The sequence below is a fragment of the Musca autumnalis genome, unplaced genomic scaffold (genome assembly GCF_047663935.1).
Source record: "Musca autumnalis isolate F117 unplaced genomic scaffold, ASM4766393v1 scaffold_2, whole genome shotgun sequence".
Taxonomy (NCBI): Eukaryota; Metazoa; Arthropoda; class Insecta; order Diptera; family Muscidae; genus Musca; species Musca autumnalis.
This window is the reverse complement of record NW_027411755.1, coordinates 234253674-234267331: the sequence shown is the minus strand read 5'-3', so window position 1 is coordinate 234267331 and position 13658 is coordinate 234253674. Positions and strand designations below refer to the sequence as shown.

The 13658-nt window shown below is 36.5% G+C and overlaps 1 protein-coding gene across 14 annotated transcripts in view; it reads right to left on the bottom strand.

The window, feature by feature from the left end:
* Positions 1 to 13658, bottom strand: part of CadN (neural cadherin) — a 792724-nt gene that overhangs the window by 54272 nt on the left and 724794 nt on the right. For all 14 annotated transcript variants that reach the window (XM_073971019.1, XM_073971033.1, XM_073971023.1 and 11 more), the window contains 2 exons: positions 7816 to 10117; positions 7488 to 7658 (listed from right to left, as the gene is read on the bottom strand). In XM_073971019.1, the coding sequence (XP_073827120.1) occupies positions 7488 to 7658; positions 7816 to 10117 (2473 nt within the window). The remainder of the gene's footprint in view (positions 1 to 7487; positions 7659 to 7815; positions 10118 to 13658) is intronic.

Sequence of the window (13658 nt, the reverse complement as noted above, 5' to 3'; positions counted from 1 at the left end):
TATTTCAACAGAGATATAAAACGATTAATTTTTATTTTTAAGTTTTTGCCTTTTTAGGAGCGAAAGCCATTATTTGTGTGATTTTATTTAATTTACTTAATCGAGCTTTATGACCTTCGATACATCGGTGGGTAAAAGTTTGAATGTAATTATTAAATTTAAAATTAGGTAAATCGAATTCCCCAATAATTGCATTTAAACTTTTACCCACCTGTGTTTTAAAAATTTAATCGTGTTTTATCTCTCCTTTGGCGAAATCCAAAGCAACTCAATTTAACCTCAACCCATTTAACAAATTTCAATTTAAATTTTGAGAATAAACTGAATTGCTATAAAAATAAAATTATAAAAAATATCTGAACAAAATTGCCGAAATGAATATTAAACAAATCAAAAAAAATCGGCAAATAATTTAAAGCAAATGTGTTCTTCTTTGACACAGCGGTGCCGAAGTTTTTCGGCAATTTACACACATACGACCCGAATGCATAGAATGAGCGTACGAAAAAGAGATAATGTTTTGATTTGTTTTTGTTTTGTAGCGTGCGTGCATAAAAACACACTAATACACAGTCATAAGTTTCCAATAGTTTGAATACATTCATATTTTGGGCTGTTCTCTTTTTGGTCACGTCTGATTTAAAGCAAACTTAAGAATTCGTATTGCACAGTAAAATTTTTTTGATATTCACACTAGGCAATTTTCCTTACTGCATTTAATAGTTTGTTGATGATGAGAGGATGTTGGCAAAGGGTTCGAATGTGTCTCACCTCTCTCTCCATCAAACGGATTGTATTTTCTAGTTTTGGCCGTAATAATGTTTGCCTAAAATTTCTTTAAATTGTTATTCTAATTTTCTTCAGCAATTAGTTCCTAAACAAAAGCTGATATGGAATTTTTTGTTTTATTGCAATTTGCAGACACAGGAAAGGGTATTTGTTTGTGCACTAATGGAAGGTTTCACATTATTTATATGGAAATGTAATACATGAATACATTTCAATAGTTACAATGGTTTATGCTATAGACCAATTTAGCTGCTCAAATTGTTGTCCGATTTGAGTGTTTTCCATGTTAGTATGTATGTATGTACAATGTGAAGGCCACAGAATACCAGTGATTTTTTTTGGAAATGTTGTGAATTGGAGTGCAGTTTATGAAATTAAAGAGAAGTAGTAATGAACAATGAAAGAAGTAGTAATGAATTTGTGATGAAAAGCGACGATGAAAAACAAATATGGCGCGAATGATATTGTGATTGAAAAATATATGTATGACTGTAAAACAAAATGTTCTCTCACCTTACCATATAACCTGTTTTATTAAAAAAACAAAAATGAAATGGACAACTAAAAAATTTTCCTTGTTCTAAAGGAATTTTTGTGAAAGCCTATATATGTCCTACAAATTTTAGAAATATAGCCGGTTATTTCTTCCTAATCTATAGCCAACCGTTTTACTTTCTAGCTTTGCGAAAATATATTCTTGTTGAAATAGGTTTAGTAAGTTATTTAAAATAAAGCTGATGAATACATATATCGCGACTCTGAAGTAAAAAAAATCAAAATTCAAACTAATGTTAAACAGTGATATGTTCTGCATCCCCATAAATACCATTGCCGAAGAAACATAAACAAAATTCGTAGTGGATATAAAAGAAGTATAACTAAATTTCACTCGATTATGTTCCTAATAAACAAGAAAAATGTTGATGATTTGAAGAAATATGTATTTTCTAGAAAAGTAGGGTGTTTATGGCAAAGCATACAAATATTTCAATAAAATAACTAGAATTAATGGAACTAAAAACGAATAGTATATCCATCGATCTACCAATATAAGCGACCACTATCAGAAGCCCAGTAAAAATTCGAATTGAAATGCTTAATCCAATTGAAATGCTTAATGGTTTATGTCTGGAATATCTAAATCCTGAGCACAATTTCGATGGAAACGACCAATTTTAATCGGTTCTTCATTAAATAATATAAAAACTAGAATATTCATGGAGTAGCAGATCAAAAACTATGGAAATGGTTAAAGAATTGCCGCAAATGGTTTATATCCAGGATATATATCTGCCGAATCCCTACAAGAATTTTGATGAAGGCAACAGCGATTCCAAGAACAATTTTGATGAATTTTGACACTCATTATACTTGACGTAGGGGATGGAAGGTACCAAGGAAAGGTCCTGACCGGCTTTAACATGATAAAGTCCAGGATTTATCTTGGTCCCTCTTTCATCTCAAGTGGGCACTGACCTTCCCGTGGTGTCACCTGGGGAACTGCCTTTAACACCCGTTAAAGGTACTGTGCTAACATGTGCCGCCGGGTGAACCTACTATGAAAAAACAAAAGAAAAGAAAAACAAACCCCTCTAAAGTTGACGAACCCCGCAAACGTTTTAAGGATCATGATCTGCGAATCTGCATCTGGAATGTTTGCACTCTTTATAGGGAAGGTGCAGTTTACGCATTGGCAGATGTACTTGAAAAATACCATGCCATACAGGAAATACGATTGAACGGGAAAGGCATAATAACAACACCTAAAGGTGACGCACTGTATTATAGATTAAAACATCTGGTCTCCAGCTTCACCCCAGTGAATGAAAGACTCGCTGCAATTCGATTAAAAGCAAAATTCTTCAACATCAGCTTTATTTGCGCTCATGCTCCCACTGAAGACAAGACGCTTAGAAGAATCTTAAATCTGCCCTGCCCATGACATTAAAATTATACTAGGCGATTTTATTGCCAAAAATTGGAAAGGAGAATATCTTTGGCCCAACAGTCGGGAAATTCAGTCTCCACAATGAAACATCTGACAATGGTATGAGGCTGATAGACTTTGCAGCTGCAAAACAACATGGTGGTCAGCAGTAAGCATTTCGATATTCATAAGGGTACCTTGCTGTCGCCAAATCAAAGAACAAGAAATCAAATTGATCACGTTGTGATAGATGGAAGACATTCATCGAGCGTATTAGATGTGCGCTCGTTCCGAGGAGCAAACATAGACTCGGACCATTACCTAGTTGCAGCAAACTTACGCACCCGGTTAAACGTAGCAAACAAAGTACGAACAGACACAACACGAAGGGTAGACATCGGTAAGCTGCAAACACAACAGATATCCACAGCATATTCCACTCAACTAGCCCATTTGCTTAATCAAAGCACTCCTCATTCCGATAACATATCAGCGCAATGGCAAAGAATTGCGCACTCTATGCAAACAGCCGCAAAATCAGAGACCTCCACCAAGGAATCCATGGTATGACCAGAAGTGTCTTTCTGTTACCGAAGAGAAAAATGCGGCATATAGGGCTTCTCTACAATCAGTAGCAACGCGTAGCGCACGAGAGAGATATCGGGAGAAAAGGAGAGAGGAGAAACGTCTTTTCCGCAGGAAAAAGAGAGAGATGGAAAAGCGGGAGTGTGAACAAATCGAGATGTACAGGAGACAGAATGAAGTACGAAAATTCTACCAAAGAGTGAAACATCAAACTGATGGCTTTGAAACTGGCACATCCTCCTGTAGAGACCAGCAAGGTAATATGATAACTGATACAGATAGTGTGATATGGAAAGAGCATTTTTCCAAACTTTTGGTATCCAATAGTAGCGAAGTCGACGAATATACCACAGATCCAATCACAGAAGATGGTATTGAATGTATACCACCCGGCCAAGATGAGGTAAAGACAGCAATAAACCGGCTGAAGAATAATAAGGCAGCAGGAGCTGATGGCCTACTAGCCGAGCTGTTTAAAACCGGAAGCGACACGCTGATAAGGTGTATGCATCAGCTAGTTATCTCCATCTGGAACCTGAGCATCATGTGTCCCGTCCATAAGAAAGGAGATAAGACTTTATGCTCCAACTATAGGGGCATAAGTCTTCTCCCTATCGCCTACAAGATAGTGTCAGGGATATTGTGCGAACGACTAAAGTCGATGGTCAACGAAATAATTGAACCATACCAATGCGGCTTTAGACCTGTCAAGTCCTCCACTGACCAGATATTTACCCTGCGGCAAATCCTGGAGAAGACCCAAGAGATGCAGATCGACACCTACCACCTTTTTGTCGATTATAAAGCAGCATTCGACAACCCGCTACGTTTAAAGGTATTCCAAGCCATATCTGAATTTGGTATCCCCGCAAAGCTCATTCGGCTTTGTAAAGTGACTCTAACTGACACAAGACCTTCACTTAAAATAGGAAAGAACCTCTCCGAAGAGTTTTATACCAAAAGAGGTTTCAGGCCAGAAGACAGCCTTTCGTGCGATCTTTTCAAATCCTGCTAGAAAAGGTTATACGAGAGGCAAACGTTAAAAGAAGTGGCACAATCTACATCAATAGTCACATGTTACTTGATCATGCTGATGATATAGACATCATGGGATGACCAGTAAAAGAAGTAACCGATACATTTATGAAGGTCGAAGAAGAATCTGCTAAACTGGGTCTAGCGGTAAACGGCGAGAAGACCAAGCTGATGGTGTCGACGGGCAATGCGTCCATTGAGATCGGATCAACTGTTTAAGTTGGTTCCTATAATTTTGAGGTAGTTAAAGTCTTCGTCTACCTCGGCATCGCCGTAAACACTACAAACGACATCAGTTGTGAAATAAAAAGAAGAATTGTATTGGCCAACAGATGCTACTTTGGCTTAAGTAAGCACTTTAAAAACAAAGCCACAACTCGCCAAACAAAAATAACGCTTTACAAAACACTGATATTACTCGTGCTGACGTATGGTTCCGAAGCGCAAGCAGATCTACGTTGACGGTGAACATCGACGTCGCATGAGCTGTATCTGCTATACAACGACATCAATATAGTTAAACGTATCGAGATGCAGCGATTGCGTTGGCTAGGCCATAAAATAGGAATGAGCGATGATGAACCCGCTAAAAAGGAGTATAAATTCGAGCCACATGGCGGGGCACGCAGAATTGGCAGGCCAAAGAATAGATGGCGCAAACAAGTGGATGAAGAAATGACAAGGCGCGGTATTCCAAAAAAGCAAAGCACTAAACAGAGAGAATTGGAGATCTTTTCTTAGTTCGGTCTATGGAACAAATGTTCTGTAATGGGCCAGCTAAGTAAGTAAGTAAGTTGTACTCCTAAAAATATTGCTAAAAATTCTCATCTGAAAATAATATCTTAGAAATAAGTAGGGTATTTATGACGAAGCAGATCAACCACTATTAACGGTTGGTGGAATTACTTATTAAAACTATCGTTTAACTGCGTTTCAAAAATTTTAATTGATTTTGGTCTAAGTCGTCTAACAATCCTTCTTAGAAATCCGCTAATACGCCGTGAAAACATTTTTGTTCATGTGTTTTTCAAGGATTTTTTTATTTTTTTTAGACATTTTGCCTATTAGGGCATTTCTCAATATTAATTTTAATTAATTCCTGGTTGGAGTCGAAATGAATTGATGAATGTTTAATGAATTTGCGATAGTTTTCGCTATGGATTATCCCGTCGCATAAAAAATAGTCTTACATTTTTTCAAATTTCTATTCTTGTAATTTCTATTGATCGAAAAGAAAAATGCCCTTACATTTTTGCATCTTATATAATTTTCGTACAAAAATTTCTAAACCAAACTCTTCTTTTCTCATAAACATATTTTTCAATTATATTTAACACTAATAGGTAATAAATTAAAAAAAAAAAAAACTAAAAATCCCTATTTTTAGAATTTCTTGTTTGATGACTGTTGGTGTCTCTTTGTTTTGTGGATTAGTTTATTTCCCTGACAATAAAGAGTTTCATGTGATTTTGGAGTTATTTTTTTATGATATTTTCATACTAATTTTTATTGAAGTTCAGGCCAAAGGATCAACTCCAATTTGTGTATAAATATGTTCCGTGTGAGTGAGGTAATAATAGAGTTTTCCCATGAAGAGGATTAAAAACCTGTTTTGTTTTATTTTTTCCCAAAAATTGTTATAGTGTTGAGGCAACGAGTTTATGTGAATTTAAATCTTTTTTCTTCCTTTTATGTTTTCAATTTTCATAAAATCAATTATCCGGTATTTATTGTTTTATTAGTTTTTTTCTCCTTTTGCGATGTGAATTTTATTATTATTTTTTGTTCCAAAACTCAAATCTTTGCAAATAACCAAATAAAATGAGATTTTCAAAAGCCGAACAGTGGTCTCAGGATAAAAATATTAGAGAAAATAAATTTAAAATTTTGCAACATGGGGAGGTATGGTCCAAATGTTTTACATTAGGCGATTTTCCTTGCGGCAATTGTCAGTTTGTACACGCAGAGAAGAGATATTGTAGGAGCAATCATATTCTAAGAGTAAAATAGTGTATTTTAAAAATTTGAAAATATATATTGTCGTCTCGACCATATATTTTGTGTCAGCAAACATAATTACACAAAACATATTGTTGCACCAACAATATATATTTTCAGATTTTTAAAATACACTATTTTACTCTTAGAATATGATTGCTCCTACAATATCTCTTCTCTACGTGTACAAACTGACAATTGCCGCAAGGAAAATCGCCTAATGTAAAACATTTGCGTGTAGGTGAGAAAAGGTGTTGAGAGGCAAAGGTTTACCAAACGCTACACGCCTCTCTCCATCTAACTGACAATTGACGCTAGGAAAATTGCCTAATGTAAATATGGACATGGCCATTAAAGTTTCCAGCAATTACCGACGATGTTCTCTATAATGAACATCTCTACAACGAATAATTTTCTCTATAATATATTTTTTTGTAAAATGTGAATATGTATTATCACAAAAAAAAAATCTTTTTGTATTGTGATTTTATTTGACCCTTTTATTTGGCGGTAAAATTAATCAATTTTTTTCTCGAGCTTGAAAAAAATTTAAATTAATAATGCAAAATAATTTTTTTTAACGAATTTTCTCTGTAGAAGGGTAATTTTTCATCCTGAGCAGCTACATTATAAAGAATTTCGACTGTAGTTTATTTGAAAGTACCATATCTCAGCACATTCAAAATTTTTTTAATTATTTTAATATTTCTCTTTTTCCCCACTGTCTTTCATGACTCGCATGTACCTCCATCCTTGTGACTGCTATGTGATGGCAGCAATTTTTAGCTAAAAGCACTATTAAAACGTATAAAATGATAATCGAAATAGAAACAACAAATAGAGACTATACCATACGAAAAAAAATTCAACCGAATAGAACAAAAACGAATTGATGATGGCTTTAACCAAAATGGATTGGTATATAGAACGTAAAGAACAAAAACAAACTATCGAGCGAAAACAATGATTTTTTGGGAGTTTGGATATGAAATGTTTTGGATTGATTGTGTGTATTAGTGACTGTATGATAGGGAAGAAGAAGAGGAGGAGGACGAGGGAGGGGGGAAATTGGATATTTTTCTGGATACTTGGCTTATATATGTATGTTTGTATATACATTTAGTAGTTGCAAGTATGGACCAAATCAACTTACGTGCACTCGTATTCATTCCATAAATCAACACATTCGAATGGTTCTGGACAGATGACATTCGAACATGGTTTATTTGAGGGGCAATTCTTTTCCAAATTACGAGCCATCGTTGCCTGACCCCATTGGGTGCCATTCATGGCTGGTGGCAGTGGCAAATGTTTACCTTCAAGTCTGCAAAAACAAACACAAATTTGAATAGAGGGGGAAGAGAGAAAAAACACGATACTTTAGCTGATGTTGGGCTTGGGTTTCTGGGTTAATTGTTTTTGATGTATTCTCAAACATACACATGTGTATGCAGGAGCATCAATTTTTAGCCTCTACCTACCTTATATCATCCAAACAACTCTTTTGGTAATCAGCATAAACTTCAAATGTCCTTACACCCGTGTATTCAGCTTTACCACCAGCATAGACACCTTCCTGTTTGTCCACCAGCAACCATTGATGACCGACAAATTCAAAGGTTTCATTGTAACGTCTTCCCTCACCACCATCTAGCTCTAAAGTGGCTGCCGAACCATAACGATTTATTCTCACAACATGCCATTGACCATCATCGACGGCCACAGCATTAAGCCATAAATCTTTCTCTTCGGTACGCAGTGAATTCAAATTGTAACGGAAGTGTAGACGGGCATCTTTAATCTCAAGTATACCATATTCACGATTGTGTTGATCGCTAACCCGGAACAATTCACCATGTTGCTCTCGAGTACGGAACCGCAATTGGATTTGGGTACTAAAACGATCCGGTTCAAAACTCAAGGCATATTTGACATAACTTTGCTGCTTAAAGGTTGTTGGTATGGTGGGTATGTTGCAGGCGGGTCCAGTCCAGCCAGGGCGACATTGACATCTGGCCTCACTTAGGGAGCCCACACAGTTGCCATGTTCCCAACATCTGGCAGTTTGTTCTGATTGGGCACACACCTCCTCGGTTTGAGGACAGCCGGCTACACTATTTCTTGAAAGCCCCGGGTGGGCCAAATCATACAGCTTAGAATTGTGTACCAAATTGCGTATACAACCATCAAATCCTTTTGCCATGGGGGTATAATGCCAGAAATATAAGGAGGGATCAAACTGCTCACGATACAAGCCACCCACCTGCAGTGGAGCATTAACATTCAAATATTCGCTGAATGGTGGTATATTGCCACGAGCCTGACAAGACATGTCATCAAATTCTGGCATGGAACCATCTTCCATTTCACTTATCTCCGCTGATTTACAGAAATCCACAACCATGCGCACATTTTCCGAATCCCAGAACAAATCAATGCGATGCCATTCTCCATCATCCAAAGTCTTCTTAGTTTTTACACGCAATTCCAATGTGCCGGAACCAAAATCTATCAGTAACCTGGGATAACCTCTCTCCAGTTCCAAGGAAATAAAATCGGAAATTAACATTTCATCACGTTCAGGAGGTACAATTGGCCCATTATAGATAATTAAGCCATCGGGTTTGCGTGTAATAAATTCCAAACTTAAATGTGATTCGTCACACATTTCCAGGGGAGGATACCAGGCCCATCCGTTGCCTCGGAAACTGCGTGTAGTTTGCTGGCACCTTGGTCCAGTATAACCCACAGGACAAGAGCAGTGAGGTCCAAACCGTGTATCCACACATCTTCCGCCATTGTAGCATGGTGTATTTCTACAATTTTCCGGCTTGGAGAAGTTCCTAGCACCACAGGTACATTCCGCCAGGGTATCCACCCTCACACCCACCAAGGCGGTCTTGTTGGCATTGACCATATACGGCAGCGAGCTAATATCCAAGGTATTTGTACACGATCCCTCACACATTTGATTCTCATACAAACACTCATCGATGCCCACCATGGTGATATTAATACCCACATCCTTTTCAATCTCCTCACGATTCATCAAAACAATACCATTTAGCCTTACAGGTTTATAATATGGTGATCCATGGGCTGAGAATCTAACATCAGTTAGAGGTGGGTGTTTCTTTTTCAATTGGACACTGAAAATATCAACATTTTCACGATCGGTATTCAAGAGATCAGCCAGCTTATCGCGGAATCGATCCATTTTAGATCTACTCAACGATTGTGTGCGATAATTCCACACCCTTATGAAATCTTCATCTGTTATACCAGACAAACGTACCGATCCTGAGTTGATAACAGCCTCATGGGGTATTTCACGTACCGTCACGGTGACATTGGCCGGTACATCGGTTTGGGTGTGTTTACGATCATAAACCTTAAAACGTAAATGATAACGTCCTTCGCGGGTACCAGCTCTCATTGTAATCATGCCGGAATCTTCATCTAACTTAAAGCGTGGATGTTCTTGTGACTCCCAATAGAATTTCTTGTCCGGCAAATCCCAATCGTCCAGATCATAGACATAAACACGACCAATTTGGGTATCGGGCGATTGCCCTTGATAATTGTAGGCGAAAATATCCTTTGAACCGGGTTGCATTTTATTATCGTTTACATCACCAATGATGACGGTCAATGTGCTGGTACCAGTCATGGCGGGGGAACCGTGATCTTTGATGACAATGGGGATCATGTATTCCTTTTGCTGTTCACGATCGAACGAGCGCAGAGATGAAATAACAGCCATACCATCACCGTTGGCACCCTCTGCAAAGAGAAAGTGGGAATGAAAATGGAAAGTGGGTTAATATAATATCAAAAGAAATGCATTAAAAAATACGAAAATAATTTTCAATTTATTTAGGTTATAAAATATTTGAAAATTCCATAATTTCCAAAAAAGAGGTTTCGCAAAATGTTCTTAAGAATCCGCGCAACATTGTGGAGAGGTTTAAAATAGAATCTTCTTAAGAATCCGCGCAACATTGTGGAGAGGTTTAAAATAGAATCTTCTTAAGAATCCACGCAACATTGTGGAGAGGTTTAAAATAGAATCTTCTTAAGAATCCACGCAACATTGTGGAGAGGTTTAAAATAAAATCTTCTTAAGAATCCACGCAACATTGTGGAGAGGTTTAAAATAAAATCTTCTTAAGAATCCACGCAACATTGTGGAGAGGTTTAAAATAAAATCTTCTTTAGAATCCACGCAACATTGTGGAAAGGTTTAAAATAAAATCTTCTTAAGAATCCACGCAACATTGTGGAGAGGTTTAAAATAAAATCTTCTTAAGAATCCACGCAACATTGTGGAGAGGTTTAAAATAAAATCTTCTTAAGAATCCACGCAACATTGTGGAGAGGTTTAAAATAAAATCTTCTTAAGAATCCACGCAACATTGTGGAGAGGTTTAAAATAAAATCTTCTTAAGAATCTGCGCAACATTGTTTAGAGGTTTAAAATAAAATCTTCTTAAGAATCCACGCAACATTGTGGAGAGGTTTAAAATAAAATCTTCTTAAGAATCCACGCAACATTGTGGAGAGGTTTAAAATAAAATCTTCTTAAGAATCCACGCAACATTGTGGAGAGGTTTAAAATAAAATCTTCTTAAGAATCCACGCAACATTGTGGAGAGGTTTAAAATAAAATCTTCTTAAGAATCCACGCAACATTGCGGAGAGGTTTAAAATAAAATCTTCTTAAGAATCCACGCAACATTGTGGAGAGGTTTAAAATAAAATCTTCTTAAGAATCCACGCAACATTGTGGAGAGGTTTAAAATAAAATCTTCTTAAGAATCCACGCAACATTGTGGAGAGGTTTAAAATAAAATCTTCTTAAGAATCCACGCAACATTGTGGAGAGGTTTAAAATAAAATCTTCTTAAGAATCCACGCAACATAGTGGAGAGGTTTTAAATAAAATCTTCTTAAGAATCCACGCAACATAGTGGAGAGGTTTTAAATAAAATCTTCTTAAGAATCCACGCAACATTGTGGAGAGGTTTTAAATAAAATCTTCTTAAGAATCCACGCAGCATTGTGGAGAGGTTTAAAATAAAATCTTCTTAAGAATCCACGCAATATTGTGGAGAGGTTTAAAATAAAATCTTCTTAAGAATCCACGCAACATTGTGGAGAGGTTTAAAATAAAATCTTCTTAAGAATCCACGCAACATTGTGGAGAGGTTTAAAATAAAATCTTCTTAAGAATCCACGCAACATTGTGGAGAGGTTTAAAATAAAATCTTCTTAAGAATCCACGCAACATTGTGGAGAGGTTTAAAATAAAATCTTCTTAAGAATCCACGCAACATTGTGGAGAGGTTTAAAATAAAATCTTCTTAAGAATCCACGCAACATTGTGGAGAGGTTTAAAATAAAATCTTCTTAAGAATCCACGCAACATTGTGGAGAGGTTTAAAATAAAATCTTCTTAAGAATCCACGCAACACTGCGAGGAGGTTGTCAAAAATATTCTTAAGAATCCACGCAACATTGTGAAGAGGTTTCCAAAAAATGTTCTTCAGAATCCTCGCAACATTGTGAGGAGGTTGTCAAAAATATTCTTAAGAATCCACGCAACATTGTGAGGAGGTTGTCAAAAATATTCTTAAAAATCCACGCAACATTGTGAGGATGTTGTCAAAAATATTCTTAAGAATCCACGCAACATTGTGAGGAGGTTTCCAAAAAAAGAATCCACGCAACATTGTGAAGAGGTTTCCAAAAAATCCCTTAAGAATCCACGCAACATTGTGAAGAGGTTGCCAAAAAATGTTCTTAGGAATAGGAATTCCAAAAAAAAAATGTTCTTAAGAATCCACGCAACATTGTGAAGAATTTTCCAAAAAATGCTCTTAGGAATACAGGCAACATTGTGGAGAGGTTTCCAAAAAATGTTCTTAAGAATCCACGCAACATTGTGAAGAATTTTCCAAAAAATGCTCTTAGGAATACAGGCAACATTGTGGAGAGGTTTCCAAAAAATGTTCTTAAGAATCCACGCAACAATGTGGAGAGGTTTCCAAAAAATGTTCTTAAGATGTCACGCAACATTGTAAAGAGGTTTCCAAAAAATGTTCTTAAGAATCCACGCAACAATGTGGAGAGGTTTCCAAAAAATGTTCTTAAGATGTCACGCAACATTGTAAAGAGGTTTCCAAAAAATGTTCTTAAGAATCCACGCAACATTGTGAAGAGGTTTCCAAAAAAAATGTTCTTAAGAATCCACGCAACATTGTGAAGAAGTTTCCAAAAAATGTTCTTAAGAATCCACGCAACATTGTGGAGAGGTCTCCAAAAAAATGTTCTTAAGAATCCACTCAACATTGTGAAGAGGTTTCCAAAAAACTGTTCTTAAGAATCCAGGCAACATTGTGAGGAGGTTCTCAAAAATATTCTTAAGAATCCACGCAACATTGTGAGGAGATTCTCAAAAATATTCTTAAGAATCCACGCAACATTGTGAGGAGGTTCTCAAAAATATTCTTAAGAATCCACGCAACATTGTGAGGAGGTTGTCAAAAATATTCTTAAGAATCCACGCAACATTGTGAGGAGGTTGTCAAAAATATTCTTAGGAATCCACGCAACATTGTGAGGAGGTTGTCAAAAATATTCCTAAGAATCCACGCAACATTGTGAGGAGGTTGTCAAAAATATTCTTATGAATCCACGCAACATTGTGAGGAGTTTGTCAAAAATATTCTTAAGAATCCACGCAACATTGTGAGGAGGTTGTCAAAAATATTCTTATGAATCCACGCAACATTGTGAGGAGTTTGTCAAAAATATTCTTAAGAATCCACGCAACATTGTGAGGAGGTTGTCAAAAATATTCTTAAGAATCCACGCAACATTGTGAGGAGGTTGTCAAAAATATTCTTAAGAATCCACGCAACATTGTGAGGAGGTTGTCAAAAATATTCTTAAGAATCCACGCAACATTGTGAAGATGTTGTCAAAAATATTCTTAAGAATCCACGCAACATTGTGAGGAGGTTGTCAAAAATATTCTTAAGAATCAACGCAACATTGTGAGGAGGTTGTCAAAAATATTCTAAAGAATCCACGCAACATTGTGAGGAGGTTGTCAAAAATATTCTTAAGAATCCACACAACATTGTAAAGACGTTGTCAAAAATATTCTTAAGAATGCACGCAACATTGTGAGGAGGTTCTCAAAAATATTCTTAGGAATCCACGCAACATTGTGAGGAGATTCTCAAAAATATTCCTAAGAATCCATGCAACATTGTGAAGAGGTTTCCAAAAATATTCTTAAGAATCCACGCAACATTGT